Source organism: Carcharodon carcharias, chromosome 6 (genome assembly GCF_017639515.1).
Source record: "Carcharodon carcharias isolate sCarCar2 chromosome 6, sCarCar2.pri, whole genome shotgun sequence".
NCBI lineage: Eukaryota > Metazoa > Chordata > Chondrichthyes > Lamniformes > Lamnidae > Carcharodon > Carcharodon carcharias.
Window position 1 is genome coordinate 116,901,299 of NC_054472.1, and position 21,428 is coordinate 116,922,726.

The 21,428-nt window shown below is 42.2% G+C and overlaps 1 protein-coding gene across 1 annotated transcript in view; it reads left to right on the forward strand.

Moving 5' to 3' along the window:
- adcy8 (adenylate cyclase 8 (brain)) overlaps positions 1-21,053 on the forward strand; it is a 130,104-nt gene extending 109,051 nt beyond the window's left edge. The window contains exons 16-18 of the mRNA XM_041189964.1: positions 137-229; positions 341-455; positions 20,566-21,053. Of these exons, the coding sequence (XP_041045898.1) occupies positions 137-229; positions 341-455; positions 20,566-21,053 (696 nt within the window). The remainder of the gene's footprint in view (positions 1-136; positions 230-340; positions 456-20,565) is intronic.
- Positions 21,054-21,428: the final 375 nt, after the last annotated feature.

The following is a 21,428-nucleotide window of genomic DNA, read 5'->3' on the forward strand; positions in this document are numbered from 1 at the left end:
CCACTCCTGACTAGCCCACCCGATGGGGAGAAAATTCTCCCCAGGGAGTTGTTTAGAACAGTGTAAATGTAATTTTTGGCGTGATACATCTGCCGTTTGATATTTTAATGTTTTCTTTTCTTGATAATTCTTGCAGTTACTGGTTGAAGAGCGATTTCAGGACATTGAAAAGATTAAAACAATTGGAAGCACTTACATGGCTGTCTCTGGATTGTCTCCTGAGAAGCAGGTAAAAAAGGAAACAGTCAACTGTGTTTGTACAATTTCTTGCATCTTACATATAGCATATGAATATATTAAGAAAAACAAACTTTACTTTTATTATCTACCATTTATACAGCACTGTGAAGAAAAATGGGGCCATCTGTGTGCTCTGGCAGACTTTACCATTGCTTTGAATGAAAGCATTCAGGAAATAAACAAACATTCTTTCAATAACTTTGAACTTCGTGTTGGTAAGTATATCTTGAATATTCTTGTTAATTCTCACTTAAACTTGTTCTGGAAAATTCTGCATATTTCACTACAATTTCAATACTAAAATATAGGGCAGAATCTTGTGGAGGCAATCGAGGGTCTCAATCATCAACTGGAGAGCCGGCAAAAGCCCCGAGTTGCCTTTTTTTGAGAAGGCCCACCACATCCTGTCCCACTCAGGCACTTAACAGGGTAGTGGCAGTCCTGCCCCGGGATCAAAGACCTTGGGGAGAGGAGTCCCTCCCACCAAGAGCTGCAGGCCAAACAAAATGCTAGCAGCTTGCATGTACTCAGCAGTGCCACTGAGGAGAATGTGGCTGCTGCTGGTACTACACCCATCTGATGCCTCAAACCAAGGAGAGACCCAGGCATAGTTGAGTGATGACGGAATGGGTGTCACCGGGGGGTGGGGGGGGTGGTGGGGAACAGGACTTGCAGCAAGGGTATGGGGGTGGCTTAAAAAAAAAGCCATTCGTAACTGTCTTTAAAAAAACTGCTGTTACTACAACCCTATAAAGTGTCAGTCAACCAGGCCTTTAAAGTACCAACAGTAGAAATTACAAGCACTTGACTCATCATCATCTTATGTAAATCAACATTGAGCCATTGACAAAAGAGATCTAAAAAGAGCTGTCAATCAAGCAATGTTTTCCCTTGTGTGCACCTGTTTCAACACACTAATGGAAATCTGAGCTCTCAACCATGCACATATAATGAGGTTTGGCTGAGAGCCCAGATATCCATTAGTTTACATAAGATTAAAAAATGTCAAGTGCTTGTAGTTTCTGCTACTGATATTTTAAAGGTTTGGTTGATTGACACTTTCTAAGGTTGGAGTAACAGCAAATTTTTAAGAGAGTTATGAATGGCTGTTTCCACACGTGCAATTGGTACTATAGGGTTAATTAGTTCTGTACAGAGTGTATACTATGTTATTGCACAGCTGATGATAAATGCTGAGTTGTCCAAATCCCAGAGGGAAACTTGAAACAACTGCCACAACTGATTTACAATTTGTATAAATTTCAAGCTTCTTTCCCTAAATTCAGTAGTAATAAGACCACCAAGTCTTATAGGTTTTTACAAAACTGAATTAAACATTTGTTAATAAGAGAAATGATTTTAAACACATACATAGATCTACAAATTACTACTATGATAACTTCTAAGTCCCCTAATCAATCTGACTCCCAGTTACACTTTCATTAAGGCAACAGTAAGACACATAGATTTTAAAAGACCCAGGCAAGGTGACACATGATACCTTGAACCAGCCAAATTCAGAGTGAGTTTTCTTAACATCAGCTCTTTGAAAACAGCAGTTTGAGGCATTGATGCTGAAGACTTTTCACACTTGTTAGATCTTAAAAATACCTCCCCTCACACTCAGCCTTCGTTCCTTTATACATATTTTCCCCTTTGAATGCAAATACCTATTGTTTCACTATGTCTTTGGACTTTATCTTTCTGATAATAAAAATCTCTCATAGTACGAAGTTTTACCAGTAATCTTTGGGAAAAATAAACACATTGTTTCTAAACTTCACTTGGCTGAGTGACACATTTCACCCCTCCTTTGAAAACAATCTGGTCTGGTTTATTTAAAAATGCAAATGTCCTTTTCCATCTTACATTCTAAATTTCCCCCCATGTTTACATAAAAGCCTTCAGACCAGTTGCCTTTAATCCAATTAAGTCACATACACACATATGGACACAGATACCATTATTTTACAATAAATTCCAATAACATTATGAGAATTATTATATCTTCCTGAAAGGTGGGCAAACTTTTGGAAAAATTTCTGAGACAGTATTGATAGACATTTGGAAAAGCACAGATTAATCAAGCACAGATTAATTTTAAGGGAAGATTGTGTTTTACTTTTTTTACTCTATTGCCCATCCCTAATTGCTCTTGAGAAGGTGATGGTGAGCTGCCTTCCTGATATAAAAAATTACCATAGTACTAATTTTGCCAGTGATCTTTGGCAACTTCACTTAGCTAGGTGACACAGTTCACCCCTCCTTGGAAAACAGTCTGGTCTGGCTTATTTAAAAATGCAAATGTCCTTTTCCACCTTACATTCTAAACTTCCTCCCATGTTTACCATGTTTACATCAAAGCCTTGAGACCAGCTACCTTTAATCCAATTAAATCACACACACACACATATAGACACATACAGACCACTATTTTACAATAAATTCCAACAACGTTATGAGAATTACTGTATCTTCCTGACAACTGGATGAATAGGCAAGGAAGTGTTATGAGTTGGCATGGAGGGTACGAGGAGCATTGTGGGTGGGTGGAGGGACATGGGTTGGTGTGGAGGGTATGAGGGGCCATTGTGGGTGGGTAGAGGGACATGGGTTGGCATGGGGAGTGGGTGGAGGGTGAGGGGGCGTGAGAGGTGAGGGCTAGATGGCTTAAAATTGAATAAAACAGCAGATTCAAAGTCCCAGAGAACCCAAGGTGGGCCTTTTAACCAGCCCACCTCGGCACTCGGTACTCCTGTGGCCACTCCCAAACTGTTTCTGGAGGTAGTGGACCCGACTGCACCATGCACCCTACCCCCACCTCCAGAATGAAATTGCATCTTTGGAGGCACTTTTTCCCAAGGCGGATGTGCCGAGCCAGGAAATTTCCTGACCACCCGCCTCTAACATGAAAATCCAGCCCAATGTGTCAGCTATCTCCACTTCACTATGGACGTCCTCACTGAAATCTTCCAGCTGCAGCAACTACAACTGCACCCTCAGAGCAAGCCAGGGATGGCATTTACAGTGGCTGTGAAGGCCTTCTGCTGCCTTCTTTCAAATGATTGTGATCAAATGAATCCATGAGCACCATAAGGCTGGACTCTTTCCAGTCTCCTGGCTCAATTATTATGGATTAGACTTACATGCTCTTAAAATCAAAATCCATTCTGTCTCTTTGGCTGTAGCTATAAAAATGATGTTACTTTTTTTAAACCCCTTGAGCCTCTGAATGGCACAAAACGTTCTTCTAACAAGCCATGCCTCTGATGTTCTATTTTAACTCTCCATTAAATTATGTGGAAAATCAGACTTGGATAATATTTTCCCCATGAAAATTGGTGGAAGACCTAGAGAAAGGACAAATGCAAAAAGTAAGAATCAGCTCAAAAGCATTTATTGGCTGAGAACTTTTGAGGGTTGATTATCTTATCACATTAACAGAAAATGAACTTTGCTTATGCATATGTTAAACTAAATTTCGTGTATGGGGAATGTGCAAGTTTCAATAACAAAGTATAATGTCAGATAGCTAATATTCAGAGCATAACATTAGCTATATAAATTTCATGCTTAAGAAATCACACTGTTAAATGAACACTTTGTGTCACACTTGAATGAAAGTTCAGAAAAAAACACTCTTACTGGTTTCTTTTGATTTCTAATTGACTAGTGTTCTGCCTAAAACAGATTAGTCTAATCTACTCGATAAAACCAACAATTAGATGCTGTGGCCGAAAAGAAACTTCAGGTTACACACAATTGCACTTTAGCAGTGGAATAATGTATTCTGTGTTACATTATTTAATACTCCTATCTCTTATATAACAATGCATTACTAAACTTCTCCTTCTAAGCCATGGCATGATAGATTAACCTGTAAATGTTGAATTTATGGACTGGATTTTACAAACCTCCGCCAGCGAGTTTGCAGGGAGGGGGCCCATAAAATGCTATGGGCACTGTGTTCACCACCTACCCACCTGCCCCTGCCTATTGTTATGATCCCAGCTGATGTTACTACTGGACAAGTCAGATCCCAGGGTGGAACCTGGCTTGATAAATGCTAACTTTTATTTTTTGTGAAGGACGGCTGCTGAACAGGGTCACAAGGGTCTGCTGAACTTTTAGCAACAGAATAAAATAGTTGTTTGGTAGTACAGAACTTGAGTATTGCTGAAAAAATTGAGACATATTGAAGTGTTTCGCTTTGCACTCACCAGGACACTTCGCAACACCAATTTAAGGGGAAAACAACAATTTATACTGTATTTGAGAAAGTGTTGATTGGTTGGCAAGTGGACTCTGATCAAGAACATGTTTCAGCTAAACAAAATAAGTGACAGCCATTCACTGACTCATTCCTCAGGGCAATGCCTTGACCAATCAGGATCAAGCTTCCTGGTTTAAATTTCAAACAATGCTTGACAGTTAACTGCCAGTCACCATCACTGGTGCATGGTCCATGGTTCGCCTCTACCAATCAGAGTCCGCTTTCTAACCAATCAGCACTCTCTTCACATTCAATATAGATTGTTGTTTTCCCCTTATATTGGTATTTTTGTGGTGTCCTATGGAGTGCAGGACGAAAAGCTTTGACATGTCTCTTTTTTCAGCAATGGAATAAAACGTTTATTAAATGAGAAAAGATGACTATATTACACTACTCCTTCACCCCAAAAATACCTTTACAGATATATACAAATTTGTAAAGATAACACAAGTTTAAAAAATCTATCTTATATGCTAATGTTCGCATTAAGTATATGGTCCATGTAAACTAATAGGCAAACTGTGTTTGGACACCACACTCCAAAACCAAGTTTCTATGAACTTCTCATCAACTGCCCCACCTTCCCCCACCACCACCACAATTCCAAGACGCTTATTACACCGTGAGCCAACTGGTCTCACTGAAACTTTGTCTTTCTCACAAGGATTTCCAAATTACATGCTTGAAGAACTCGCTCTGGAAATTCTCTCCCAAACGGCACTTTCTCTCAGACATCTTCAACAAGGATCCATCTCCAGTGTCTCAACCTCACCATCCAAGGTTCTCTTGCTCTGGATCTCCAATCAAGTTGCACCTTCCACACACACACACTCAGATACTCAGCTATGCCAAGCAGTACACCACTACTCTAAAGGCCTATAGTAAGGAGCCACCAACCATTGGCTATCTCCTTGGATATTCTGACTTTTTGAAAGCCCACCTGGTTCCAATCTGCACACCGCAGCTCTGTCTCTTTAATTCAGAGATTTATCTTCCGCTCCTTATTTTCAATTCCATTTAACAGAATCTGTTTCAGATTCCTGTCCTCATCCCTTAACTTCACTGTCTTCTTGGGACCTCTTTCTGTCCCATTCCCTGGTTTATGGGACTTCTTTTCTTTGGGACCTGCTCCCTGCAGCTCCTGTCCTGCCTCTTCTGGCACTTTCTGTGGAATGGCGTTCTCTTCTAGGTCACATCTTTTCCCGCTGTTTCACTTTTTCCTCGGTTTTCCCTTCAGCGCAGGCGTGCAGGAACAGTTTCCAGCTGGAAAAACAAAAGAAACAAACTGCACACTGTAACTGAGAAAATGTACCAACTGCACATATGCAGCCGTTCTCCGGTCGGCATATGCGCAGAAGCCAAAGGTCGTAAATAAAGAATGATTTACACATATGCGGCCATTCTGCGGCTGGCACGTGTGCAGAAATTGCCAGGGCCCCATGTCAACTGTAGCTCCGAAACTCTGGGGCTCGGTCTCCATTTTTAAAAGGTAAGTTTAAGGTTTTTTTTTCTCTTTTTCCTTTGGATTAATCGCACCAATGCCTTCAAAAGAAAGAAAGCTCCACAACAGTGAAGGTTTCTTTACAAGAACTTAACATCATGAATTTCTAACAAATAGCTTATTACATTCTATACAAATAAACTTTTCATCTCATTTCATATCATACAATTACAAAGATTTAACCAAAACAAAAATCAACAAATGTAACAAGTAATATTAACAGAATGTGTGCATCACAGAATTACCATAACTCAACCTTTGCTTCTTTATTCTCTTATTCCCAGTCTTTAACTCAACAAAGAATGTTTCACTTAAGTCCACAGTCCAATCATCCTTTTTGTTCGCTGTAGGCGTAATTTCATCCTCAAGTTCATTTTTCGAAGTCAGGTGGTAAATTTTCATTTTGAGATAATAAGGTCAGAATGGCATCTTTTTGTGTTAACAACTCATTTCTACTCTGATCAAAATCTCTTTTCGGTTTTTCAAGGATGTTATTGGGATGATTCTTATGTTCACAGAAACAAGTTCCACACTCCTGCTTGGTTTGATCTCTGGACATTTTATGATCTTGTCGTTTCTTCAATTCCATTTCAAACGTGTCTTTTCCCAATCTCACTGAGCAATGTCAATCATTTCCTCCTTCTGGAGTTTTGTTGTTCGTTCTAATACTTCAACTCTTTTACTTTGCTCACAGACTATATCATTCCACTCCTCTGCAGGTTTCATATGGTCTTTTGCACACTGTCTACTTGCCTGTATTCCAGCTGTTGCATCTTGTGTGTTAGCACTGGCAAGCACCTGTAAATCAATGCCTCTGGTCATTGACCCTTCCAGATCATTTTGCGGTTTCAGTCCTTTTTGTTGACAATTCTTAATTTCCAATTCTGCAGGCACTTCAGCTGCTTCCATACAGCCCATTACTGAGGTTTATAGATCAGTAATGTTACTTGGATTAGTTCCTTGCTCAAATGGATCACAATTTGGCGAGGAGTTTTTATTCACAGGAACTTCGGAACTGTGACACTCCATACCACACAGCTCTTTCATTTTGTCCAGATTGCAATGAGATTCAAGAACCTCATTTCTCTTTTCATAACACAGTTCTAACAGCTCACTATTTTTGGTTTTTAACACTGTATTCAACCAACTGTTCTGATTCACCAATATTTCCATATCCCATTCAAGGCATTTTTCACAATACTTCATAGAGACTTCTGATGCATGAAGTTCATCAAGCTTTAACTGAAGATTGACCTTTATCAAATTTTCTTCTACAAGTTTATCATTTATACAATTCAAGTGTTCAGTCAAGTGATTGATGCTCAGTTGTTCTCACCAGTTCTCATTTTTCATTAGCAAATTCCTCTTTTGTGTGTGAAAGTTTGTTCTCTACATTGATCAGGCTTTCCTTCAGTTGCTTGTTATCGGCAATAAGCATCTCTTTTGGCCATAGTAAGCCTGAGGAGTTGGCTAAGATCAGCATGCAATACAGTCATCACCACATTGCTGTCTCCGCTAGTCAAATCATTACCCAGATTAAAATCTACCTCTTCAATAGGTGATTTAGAAATAATTCCTGCCTTAAGAATTCCATTTATGAAGTCACTTCGTAAATTGACTTCACACAAAGGAACAGGTTCATAAATTTTATTAATACCCCTTATTAATATTTTTTCTGTAAAAAATCATTAAAAAAGAACAATCTGCACATGTGTGGCCATTGTACGGCGGGCGCATGTGCCGAGACCACTGGGGCCTGATGGGAATTGTAGTTCCCAAACTCTGAGGCCGGATCTCCATTTTTAAAAGGGAAGTTTAAGGTTTTTTTCCTCTTTTACCTTTGGGTTCATCACAGCACGTGCAGTTCTACCAGTGGCAGAGATGGCATCAGGTAGTCTGCCAATCGTGGGCCAGTTGAGGCCCTTAAGTGGCCGATTAATTAGCTACTTGCCACAGGGATTTAACTGATGGCAGGAGAGGCCCGTGCCAAACTTTCAGCCGGACAGTTCTTACTGAACTGGCTGGTGGTAGGCAGGGAGAAGGAGGGGAAGTGTCTCCTGAACTGCACCACCACCCCCAACCCCACCCCCCAGTTGCTCTACCCCCTTGCCCTGCTTACAACAGACCCTCATCTTCCCTCACCCTGGCTCTCTAGCCTGGCCCTGGCAATGCCCCCATCTCACTTACTTTACATTCCAATTCCAGCTCCTTCATGTCTGGGACTGCTGTAGTTCCAGCAATAGCCATTGCTCCCAATAGCGTTGCTGGGACCAGACAGCTGCCGGCCATTTGAATGGCTGGCAATGTCAGAGGGCCAGAGGTTCCACCTTAAGCCAATTGATGCCCCTCCGAGCGTTAAATATCTGCGTGGCAAGCCACTGAACCTGGGCGGACTCGCTCCCAACATTTTTGCTGTAGGTGTGGGAACCATGCACCCTGTTAAATCCAGCCACAATTAACAGTTGCTAATCAAATAGCAGATTTCACAGCATGTCAACTGTCAGCTCCATCACAGTTAACCTGAAAACTTAAGACCAAATCTCAGGACATCCTTTCCAATGGAACATATATTGTTTTAAGATAGCAGTTTTTCATCATGAGAAGTTTTAATACATTTTTTATTGATTGCTGAGCATTATGATATAGTGATGCAATTAATGTCAAATATGTTAGGCTAAAAATTGGATAACCTTGAAAACAAGAATCCTGATTGCGATGAGCGAGTAATCTGCACCCACTCAAATTAATGCAGCACCACGCAGTCTTTGTGCTGCCCACTTATTTGAATAATAGTGACATGCCACCCAGCAGTAAACATACAACTGAGTGGCTGCGTGCTTCAGCAAAGGGCCCAAGTTTATTCAAGGCTACCACCATTTAATCTAGCCTGCAGTATTGAAAGCCACTCTGCACCTCTTAATGGGGAGGTGTATTTTGGCTGCAGCAGGTATTGGAAGCAGCTGGGGAAGAATCTCTGGCCCACAGAAGAGAAAAGATGGTGCAGCTTAGCAGAGTGGGCTTCCAGATTTTCTGATGCAACACTCAAGGCCCTAGTGCTGAAGTTGAATAAGAGGAGGGAGATCCTCTTCTCATAAGGGTCCAGGAGGCCCTCCAAACAAGCACTTAGCAGAGAATGGGAGCAACCATGGAGGTCAATGTGAACAGTGTTGCCTCCAGTGCCAGAAAGAGTTAAATAACCTCACATGCGTGGTCAAGGTCAATAAATTCATTTTCAATGCCATGTCCTTAAAACTGAGCCACGAGCGTCACACATTACCCAATGCAATACAGCCTCATCATTCAGCTGCCAAGATTTTCTATCTAACACGACTCATGCTTTACATTCATAGGTACACCTCATCCTCATACACTTAGAACTGCTGCAAGTCTCATATCCTCACCTCACAGTTTGCACACACTGCCAGCTATTCAACAACAACAGCCACATCACCCAAACAGATTGCACTACACTTACACACTTCTTTTAAATAAACAGGTGGCGCACAACTAGAGGCAGCAGGAGCTAACCAGCAGGGTTAGGCATGGAGGAGAAGGCGGTTTCCATTAAATGGAGCAGCCATTGCTGAGGCCATGGCCAATGATAGCGTTGAGAACATAGATGACGATGCTGTGTGCCTACCTAATTCACCCTCCACTTTCCTCTCATCCCACAATAAATTCTGATAAACAAGCTGCAGATGATATAAGCATGCAACTCTTGTTTTCCCTTTTCCCTGCGAAGCTACCTTTATGCCTTTCTCTTTTCAGATGCCCAAAAACTGTCACCTGATCAGACACTGGTGCAGGCGCATGAATGCCAAGAGGAGCAGGGCACTGATGCTGAATAAAACACCATCACTCAAATATCATGCTGGCAGCCACCAGCTCAGATATTGGCATTGCATGTACTTTAGAGGGTAGCATAGAAGTGAGATTTACACATGGTGAGTCACTGGGCATGAATGGGCTGCAGCTTGGGCAGGGGGAAAAGGTAGCACAGGTGCCAACTTGCCAGAGGCCAGAGTTGCACATGAGTTCTGTTGCAAAAGATTCAGATGAGGACATTGATGGAGCAGTGAATGGAAAAAAGCTGATGGACATGCAGGTAGAAACGTTTGGTGCATTGGCAGCCAGAAAGCCTGCTGTCAGTGACAAGGAGCCTAGAGGATTCCAGCACCAACTTGGCACAGGGCTTTGCACAGAGCTTGGAGCCCATCCATCCCATTGTGGAACTGATGGTTAACTCCATTAAAAAACTTGTGGACCTAGCCATAATGGTCATCTGATGGTCAACGTCTCGGCTTCCACTGTTGCTCCAGCAGAGGCCACCCAATGTCTGAGTGCATGGTGGAAGCTCAAACTAACGTAATTAAATCTTGGCTTGTTGCTATGGCTGCAGATACCAGGGTTCAAAGGGGTTTGCAGGATCTCAGGACAGTCCATGAAATCAGTACTAACAGCAGATTATCAGGATTGCAGATCACCATTCCAGGGAAGCGGAAGTGCTTCCGTGGAGCATGACAGCATTTGTGCACCCACCACTGCCACACTGCTGGTACCCTTGCTGTTGCCTCTCAACCAGCCAGCCCAAAATGCTGCTGTCCATGCTGAGTGGTGCAGCCCAACAACTGGCCCTCAAGGCCCAGAATGGCTCTAGGTTGTCCTGCAAGGTCATCTGCAGTCTTGTAGATGTATAAGGGTGATTTGTTGAGTTTCATGCAGAATATTGTGGGCTGAACATTTAGGCCCCAATGGGGGCGTATGGAAGCTGGCGGATGGGTAAATTCGCACCGCTGGCCAACCTGCCAGTTTGCTAGCTCCACCTCCCACCCCCCCACTGGGCAATTTTCCTGTATGGAGATGGGCCGACTGGGATTCCTGCCTGCAAGCAATGGGTAGCAAATTTAGCTTGTTAATTGTTTCCCCTCGGCACTGGGAGTCAGGCGGCTAAGGGCATTTTTAAATTTAAAAGTTTTTAAATGGGCACCTACATCTTGGGGTGCCCTCTCTCGCACTTACCTGAAAGGGCAGCCTGCTCCTTCTTCAGTGCTGGAAGGCCTCTGATTGGCCTTTAACTTCAAGATTCTGCTCATCACCCTTACTTGGATGGCAAGCCCACCCTCTGGCCATTAATTAGCCAATGTGGAGAACATCACAGCCAGGTGGCTAGTCACCAACTGAATTTTTCGCAGTGGGAGAGCACGCTGCACTTGGCTGGCTTGGCCTAAAGCCATTTTAGGGACATTGGGCTGTTCATTGGATTGAAGTGGAACGTCTGCCCCATCAGACAGGAAGTTTTGCTTCTGGGTGCTGCCAGCCAATCAAATACCTGGCAGCTCACGTATCAGCAGTGTCACTGGGAGCGGTGGTTACTGCTGAGACTGCAAGCAGTCCCCAAAGAGAACAGCAAGGAGCCAGAACTTACAAACAAGCCCAGGGTCTCACCAGGTCCAGGCTGGCTGGCCCTGTTGAGTGGATGGGGGGCTGGGACTGATACTACAGTAGAGGGGGGTGGAAGCAGAAACACACAGGGATGAATAATTTGGAGGGTACCCTGCACCCAGCCAACTGGTCCACCAGGTTTCACTGAGCAGGCATCCACCGTCACAGGCAAAATCCCAGTGGCAGTGGGAGGAAACCATCATTCATTGGCCACTTAATGGCTTCAGTTGGCCCATGGGCAAGCAGGCCACTGATACCTCCCCCTCTGTTGGTCGAATACCCATGGGGGGGGGGTGGGGGGGGTGAGTAGGGGTGGGGGGTGGGGGGCAAGTGACAGGCACAGCACTGCTGCCATGGTACCCCATTTACTCCCTTTCGCCTGCCATTTCCCCCCACCCCTCCCCAGGGAGTGTAAAATTCCAGCCAGTGAGGGTCTCCAACCTACATTTGACCCTGGTGGTGAGTTTCAAAACCCACTAGGAAAACCTGCCCTCTGTTTTGTTGGATAAGGTTGGTTTGGAATAGTTGTTTTATGGTGGCTTTTATTTTAGGATTGTGACCAAGACAACACTGTGATGGTCCTTAACAGAGGAATGATAAGGTGCAACAATCTTGTACATTGAGGATCTGCGGTTGTCTTCATGGGAACCAGAATCAAATTAGGCAGTCACACACTGCTCAGCTGGAAGATTGGATGTGCCATCCTACTCCTCCCTCCTTTCACTAAATCCCTACTGGCAAGAACTGCGACTTCATGATGGCCAGTTTGTGGATTCTGCAGCTGACCACCACGAATCAGGACACCCACTACAGTCAGTGCTGAAGGGCTCTTCGAGAGTGGTCAACAGAAGCATTACTTCAGATCCCCTGTTGGTGGTGTTTCCTGTGGTACTATGGCTTGCATTATATGCATTCTGGCCACATGTGGTTGGGGTTCAGAGGGGAATCCTTATCCAGGTATAAAGTAGATAGCCCAGCAGTCACCCTGTGGTTTGACCTGGTGGCTGAAAGATTGACTGAACAACAGATTGGGCAAAACCCTGAAGTCAAAAGAGCAGGTTGGAATCTAAACTCAATTATACCAATTAATTTTAAGATCCAGGCTTTGTATACCAAAGCTGTGCAGCAGTCATGATTCACACCTGCATGACACAATCTTCGATGTATTTAAAGGAACAGTGCATTAATGTAAATTAGAGGAGTTCAGCTTTCACAGTAGATATAGAGCAAGGGCAGCATTCAAATTCAGTGACTGCTGGGTGTAGTCAGGAACAGCAAGGAAATACTTTTCCCAAGTGTTGGGAAGAAGAAACCTGCTGCTGTCACCAAGAAGGCATGGTTGGAGGTAGCTGATGAAGTGAGCAGCAGGAGTATGGTACCCAGGCCATGGATGCAATGTAGGAAGCAGTTTAATGACTGAACCAGGTCAGGAAAAGTGAGTACATTTGATGATTTGGCTATATCCTATGTTTAAGCTCCCCCCACCCTTCCACACCCACTGACATATTAAGCATATTCCACCATGTCACTCACATCCACTCAAATTTCAGCTGCACCTAGCCCTCACTTTCTATGTACTTCATCAGCCACCCCCACCCCGCTTATCTATTCATTACTGCTATTCAGCCCAGTCCTTGCAGAATGTGATGCATGTGTCTCATAGTCACTCTCACTGAACGCACTACATCCATTGGATGAATACCTGACCTTCACTCGCTCACAGATCTGTTGTCTTCTCCTAAAAGAGGCAAGAAAAAGTAAAAGGCAAAGAAGATGGACAGGACTGGAGGTGGCACATCACCACCTTCTCAAGGGCGATAAATTGTGGCCTAGCCAGTGATGCCCACATCCCGTGAATGAATAAACCCATCTCTCAGTTGGAGATGGAGAGACAGAGAACTTGTAAATAGATGGAGACAATATTACAATAACCCTGACAATCATTTACTGACTTCGTTACATCAGTGACCGAACCATCAGCAGCCTGATTGGTGATTGTCAGGAATGTGACTTTGCCACAACTAAACTTTGCTATGTCTTCCAGAACCTTCACATGTACAAAAAGTGTCATGGGACATCCATGAGGACAAATCCTCAGAAGACTTTATTCCGCCTGAGGGTGCACCATTACAAGATGTGCAACCACACACCGGTGCAGATACTCACACTTCAGTTGTTCCATTTACACTGTTAATGAGTTTTCACCTGGTGATTCACATCCCACACGTGAGCTTGAGCAGACAGTGGTGCCAGGGAGGGCTGTGGAGAATCCAGGTCAGGGAGCACAATCTGCTCCAAGCTCTGCTCAGCTGGGCACAGGTGCAAAACACCAGGGACTTGTTGAAAAGAAGAATGCAAGAGGTGCATCAGCAACTTAGCCAGGTATTGATAGATATTCCATGCACACACTCTCCACAATACCAGAGAAGATGGAGGAGTTGGTGGAATGGGCAGCCAAGTGGGAGATGAAGTTAAATGTGGAAAAATGTGAAGTGATTCATTTTGATAGGAAGAACATGAAGGGACAATATAAAATAAAGGGTACAACTCTAAAGTGGGTGCAAGCGGGACTTGGGTATAATTCATTGCAGGTGGCAGGACAGATTGTGAGGTGGTGGTGTAGTGGTAATGTCACTGGACTAGTAATCCAGAGACCCTGGGGAAATGGGTTCAAGTCCCACTACAGCAGCTGATAAAATTTGAATTCAGTTAACAAATATGGAATATAAAGCCACTGTCAATAATGGTGATCATGAAATTATCATTGATTGTTGTAAAAATCCACCTGGTTCACTATTGTCCTTTAGGGAAGGAAATCTGCCATCCTTACCCAATCTGGCCTATATGTGACTCCAGACCCACAGTAAGGTGGTTGACTCTTAACTGCCCTCTGAAATGACCTAGCATACAATACCTGAGGCTTTGTTAATAGGAGCAGAGAGTACAAGAGCAAGGAGAATATGTTGAACTTGTGTAAGGCACTAGTTTGGCCTCAGCTGGAGTATTGTGTCCAGTTCTGGGTGCCGCACTTCAGGAACAGTGTGAAGGCATTGGAGAGAGTGCAGAAGAGATTCACGAGAATGGTACCAGGGATGAGCTTCAGTTATGAAGATACATTGGAGAAGTTGGGACTGTTTTCCTTGGAGAAAAGTAGGCTGAGAAGAGATTTGATAGGGGTGTTCAAAATCATGAGGGGTCTGGACAGAGTAGATAGGGAGAAAATGTTTCCATTTGTGAAAGGATCAAGAGGGCACAGATTTAAAGTAATTGACAAATAAGCAAAAGCAACATAAGGAAAATCTTTTTCATGCAGCAAGTGGCCAAGATCTGGAATGCAGTGCCTGACAGTGTGGTGGAAACATGTTCAATCGAGGCATTCAAAATGGAATTAGACTGTTTTCTGAAAAGGAAGAATGTGCAGCGTTACAGGGAGAAGGCGGGGGAATGGTACTAGGTAAAATGCTCATTCAGAGAGTCGGTGCAGACACTGGGCCAAATGGCCTCCTTCTGTGCTGTAACAATGCTGTGATTTGGAGAGTCCAACTTGATTTTTAGTGAATTGGTGCTGCACGGAAGCAGGAAAGTGTCTGCCATGGAGAGACTCCACCTCCATGGAGCTTCAAAAACAGCTCTCAAATGAGTTCATGCATCCCGTGGTTATGGCTTTGTAGATGTTTACTGCTTTAAATAGGATGACACATATCTTGGCCTTACAATGTGTCATTGACCTCCGCCAAGCTGGTGTGCAGGAGAGTGGAAGGAGTGATGTGATGCTAACCCATTAAAGGAATGATGGCAAAAGGAGACATGGAAATGGGAACTCCACTCAAAGCACTCCCACTTCTCGTCCTCAATCAGCACCTGACATGATACCTCATCCCCCATTTTTGACATGGCCTGCAAAGGCTCCAAATCCCAGCAGGCATAGGCCAAAAGTATCTCAGCAGTTAGAGCAGAGATCTGAGCAGCCTGCCTTGATGCTGAAGTCACAGAGAATGCACCACATCGAAGTAGAAGGTTGTGTAAGTTGAAGAAAATTTAATTCATCAAAGGGATACTCGTGGGTGTTGCCACATGATGCCACATGAAATGTATTGATTAGCCCCAATTCTGCATTTTCTCCATTATTGCAACCCGGGTGCCAACTCACTGATTAAAAAAAGACAAGAGAATGTCAATACACAATGGTACCTATTGTGCAGATGTGCAAACATGTGGATGAGTGGCTGAAGGATTGTTTAGTACAAAGGTAGGGGAGGTAATGGTCCTGGTTGGAATGGATAGCAAGATTTCATTTTTTATATTTCACACTAGGTGAAACTTTGCAACACCAAGGAATCCCTGTGTTGTAGGGTGGCCAAGTTGTACTATTAGTGATAGAGTTGATCTTTAGACACTTCTTAGGTGGAAACATAAAGTTTATTTACAACAAACTCAGCAGCAACTACACGTGTGCTTTCAACTCCAACTCTATCTCTAACTGCGGAGTAGCCTGCGCTACTCTCCTATTGGTTACTACAGATCATATGATCTTCTGTAACATGTATTATTCTTAAAGGTACATAATACACTAAATAAAACCATTCGGGAGTCTCTTGTAGGTGAGTATGGAAGGGTATCTCCAGACCTTTCTAGGCAACTGAAGTACATTTTCAGCATTCCAGTGGTTTGCTCTGTGACATACCTGGTGATCATGTGGCTCTGGTAACAGCACTTCAGCACCTCATTGGTCACGTTGCTTATAGGATCACAAACCAGCCATCAAGTCTGCTAAAACAAAAACAAAATTACCTGGAAAAACTCAGCAGGTCTGGCAGCATCGGCGGAGAAGAAAAGAGTTGACGTTTCGAGTCCTCATGACCCTTCGACAGAACTTGAGTTTGAGTCCAGGAAAGAGCTGAAATATAAGCTGGTTTACGGTGTGTGTGTGGGGGGCGGAGAGATAGAGAGACAGAGAGGTGGGGGGGGGGGTGGTGTGGTTGCAGGGACAAACAAGCAGTGATAGAAGCAGATCATCAAAAGAAGTCTGCTTCTTGGAGTGCAAGGATCAGGAACATTGGACTGCTCCAGATTGAAAGCTACATCCCAGCTCTTAATGAACCTGGTGCATAACTGTATGAATCTCTTATTGTGGGTGACACCAGCTGCACATTGATGGATAAATAATTCTTGTGTTTTATAAAAAATCCTGGTTACTGTGGTGATGCTCAGATTGCCACATGTATGCAGTCAATGACACCCTGTACCTATAGGAATTCAACCAGAGATAGCTATTGTCATCACAAGGCAAATTTACAAAATAGCTAGCCCTGGCAAATCTGCCAAATACCTTTATGCGGAGCTTACTGGGACATCCTGGATATCTCTACAGAAGTGCCCAGGAAGAAAAAATGGAAGGCATTGGTCAATTTGCAGCTCCTGGTAATTTGTGGCTACTCGGTCCAACAGTGAACAGATTATCTGTGGGAGACTGTGAGCTGCCATCACCTAATATGACAACCTCAACCTGAGGAAGTATTACTTTTCCAAGAGATCAAGGAAGATGATCCTCTGTCTGTAAACCCTGTGACCCTGTTATCCACCCTTTTCCTGTGCAAGTGCTGATCTCACCACAGCATTCTGTTGCTGCTATGGATTGTGATGGTCTTTCTCTTCTGATGTGCTGTCAAACACATCAAACACACCTTCCATTCTGATTTTGTCTGTCCTCCAAGATTGTGAAAAGCTCTATCCACACAAGAGCTCCCTGATATACCTTTGCCAGAGGGAACTGAGACATTAGTTGCAATAAGTGAGCTTGTTTTCAGATGAGATAATGACAAGTTTAAATATTAACACAAACTGCTGTTCAAACTCACCTCCATTTCCCTGGTCAGTTTCCCAAACCTCAGAAAACCTGTGGTGAAGAAGTTAAAAACAATTTGAAATAGACCTCATTAACATATCCCATGGATATTAATTCTGCCAATGAGTACCCAACATTTTGCAACAATTAAATCTACAACTTCATATGCAAGTTTCTTGTCAGCATTCAAACGTGCCTCCATTAAACCCAAAGTGTGTGTGTTGGAGCTGGGTTTTGCTCCCACTGTAAAAATCAAAAGAAATGTAACCCTCTACTCATTGACTCATCTGTTCTTAGATGTTAAAGCCTCCTACCACCGCGCCCCCCCCCCCCCCACCCCCAATACTAAATTCACCAAAATAGTAGTTAGTGCTTGTCCATCCTAGTATAATTATTTTTAATGGCACAATAAATCTCAATTAGTGCTCTACCACCAAAAGTTAACTTTAACAAGTGTGCGGTCTAGTTGCCTCAGATTTCAATCATTGTTGAGTATTGTAAAAATATTACTAAAAATTTTCTTTTTTATTTCTTTCCCAATCCAATCTTTCTTTCCCTTCTTTATTTTGCTTTCTGTAGCTGATTTCCCAATTAATTAAATATTCTAACTGACACTTCCTGGTTCATACACTGTGTTGCTCATTAACCATCTAATTAGTTAAAACGATACAGTTGCTTGCCCTATTTGCACAGGTCCCAGATGCTCTGTACAGGGCACTTTGCTTTTTAGATGGTTAGATGACAGGAACTTCTAGTGACAAAACTCAAAAAGTTTTTGGGCAAATGCAAGTATAACACATGGCTGGCACCATTCGTTCACTGCTGATTGCAATATCTAGCCCATTAAGTGGCTATTGTGAGTTTTTGCAATGGACTTTCTAGTCATTTAACCATATAAAAACTACACCGCCCTCAACAGAGCATCTAGAACCTGGCCCATTAAAATCAAATGCCACTTCTGACCAAATAATTATTCCATGTGGAAAGTCATGTTCATACACTTAAATGCCCACTTGAACTGGTATCTGTTCCACTGTCTCACACTGATTTTTTTTTCAGAATGCAATCTGAATCCATCATCATTTAAAATAAATATTTATGTCCTTTGCATTATGCAGTGGCTTAATGGCTGCTCAGACTTTAGATCTTCCACGTAACTAAACACTAGTAATACATATAAACAGTAATACATATAAACATGTTAGTAGCATTAATTTTACCATTACAATGTTTTCTTAAGTCATTTTCATACATTTGATTCTTATTTGCAATCTGCACTGTCATTTTTAAAGCATTACAGGGACACCAAGTGGCAGATAATATGTACTCCATAAATGTCTTTTTGACAATCTATAATAATAATAATCAGCTTTTGGCTGTCCAGACTGTTTTGATTGGTCAGTTTAAGAGGCATGTCTATCAGTGGGTTTATTTCACTGGCATGCGGAGGCGCATGGGATATGTGGAGGACTGGAGCTTGTGATGCATGCACAGCTGCCGAAGGTTCATAGCAGTGGAATGGGTTTTGGTGGAGAACTAAAACATGGGAAGGTAACCAGCGCCCAACAACAAAGTTAAGCTAGTTGCATGGGGGATGCAATGGAATTGATGGGAGGGATGGGAATGGCAAGTGAAGGATGGAGATGGCATGAGGGGGATAGAAGGAATGGGATGGGATAGTGATGGCATGAGAGGGACAGCATGGGAAGGATGGAATGGCATGGGATTGGGATGGCATGGGAGGAAGGGATGGCATGAGAGGGGTCGCATGGGAGGATTGGATGAGATGATGGAATTGGCTAAGTGTGGCAAAATGGCAGGGACAAATTATTCGAAAGCTTTTCTTTGAAGATTCACTAGATTTGAATGAAAAAGTTTTAGTCAAGCTGTCAGGTGAATTAAAACAAAAACATCACTGTTGATTCTAAAGAGAAAGCAGAGGATAACGGTGTATATCTTCTACAGTTTCTACCCAGTCTAACTTCAGTGGGCATGCCATTGCACAAATTTATACTCAAGAAAGGAGCAGTTATAATGTTGCTTTTAATAAAATTTGAATACTAAATAAAGAGTTTGTCATGGAACCAAATTGGTAATTGGGAAGCTCTTCAATGATAAATACTGAAATTATAGCAGATAGATTTCAAGGAAATTGAGTGTTTATTCCTTGAATTATATTGAGCCCATCAGATGTAAACCTGCCTTTTCAACTCAGGAGAAAAGAGTTCCTAACTAGACTCTCATATTCAATTATAAACAAGTCACAAGATCTGACTTGATAAAAATTGTATTTTTATTCCTTGGCCTGTTTTTACACATCAACAACATTATGCAGCTTTTTCCAGAGTGAGAAGTTTTATGGATTTCTGCTAGTAATAAGGTGTTCCTCTAAAGCAAATTGTCCTTTGGTTTTTTTTTGGTCAGAATTAAGAGGGTATTTGCTCTAACTACTGAAATAGTTTCCAATATAATATAAATTCAAATGAATGGGTATACTGTGTTATAAATTATTTCAATTCATTTCTTTCTATGCTCTGAGATCCATATGTTGATATATACATTGAAGACATTTACTATGTGTTTTAGAGCAAAGATTTAATAATTGATTCTTAGTAAAATGGTTCTATTTTGTCCAACACCTATTTATTTTCATAGTAAGCTTAAACATGTTAGTGCCTTGAGAATGTTACTGAGTTAGAAATTTGTAGATGAGAGTTTATTTGTATCCCTTTTTCTCTTTAAGTAGAGATTAATAAGTTCCCCTGATGACTCGGTGCAGGTATTACCCCAATATTATACTCGGATATTGAGCAATACAGATCCAAGAATGTTCTATGTTCAATCCCTGGCCTATGCTGAATTTACTGATCTCAGGGTACAGTAATTGGACTCAGTCTCTGACTGTACAAGGGATTAAACACATCAGCCAAGGTTCCTACTCATGATTACTGTTCACTGACCTCTGCTGGAAAGCACTTGTGCATCGGCATCAGGTCAGGACTAGGTAGAGCTCAGCTCTAATGTGTTCCATGGTCAAATAATCTGCCAATATTCATTATCTTGGATCATGACGAATAGACACTTTGACAAAGTTATTGGAGGACTACTAGTTGCTGTGAATTTTCATTCCATCAGGTGAAAGGGTGGAGGGGTGTGTTGGTGATTAATGTAATTATGTTGCCTGGACATTAAATGGCACCTCTACAGGAGTTAATGAATTTAAGTATATAAATAATTTACTTGGTAATGCATATTTACTTCCAGGTATTAGCCATGGCTCAGTCGTTGCAGGGGTTATTGGCGCTAAGAAACCTCAATATGATATCTGGGGTAAAACCGTAAACTTAGCAAGCCGCATGGATAGCACAGGCATTAGTGGCAAAATTCAAGTGCCTGAAGATACATACCTTATCCTGAAGGACAAAGGATTTGCCTTTGGGTACAGAGGTGAAATATATGTCAAAGGGATAAGTGAACAAGAAGGGAAGATCAAAACATACTTTCTTCTGGGAAGAGTTCAGCCAAATCCACTTATAATGCAACCAAGAAAGCTAACCGGCCAATACTCATTAGCTGCTGTTGTTCTTGGACTTGTACAGTCTTTAAACAGACAAAAGCAAAAACAAATTCTAAATGAAAACAACAACTCTGGCATTATTAAAGGACACTACAACAGAAGGACATTACTTACTTCCAATGTACCTGAAGCAGTGACACAGGTCGAAGGCTCAGAAAAAACTGAAATGCCATAATTACATTTTAATTGTTGAAATTTTGTATTTCTTTTATATATATATACATATATATATATATAAATAAAAAGGTTTACTTTTTTAAAACTGGTCTAGTGGTTTAAATTGTGCTTCATTTACATGATTGGGAAACCAACAGATAGAAGTTCAGTCTAGACATCTCTGTTCAATACTTGACAAGAATACTTAGCTACAGTATTATGTGCATGCCCTTCAATTTTTTTTTTGCATGGCCATGTACAAGTAGTCAATTAAAGAGGCTGAGTTGTGCTCAGTCTGTGTGGGAACCTCTGGGTTGCTGCATGGCCCAGAGGGAACATTGGGTGTAAGCAGATTCAATAGTAACTTTCAAATGGAATTGAGTATATAATTGAA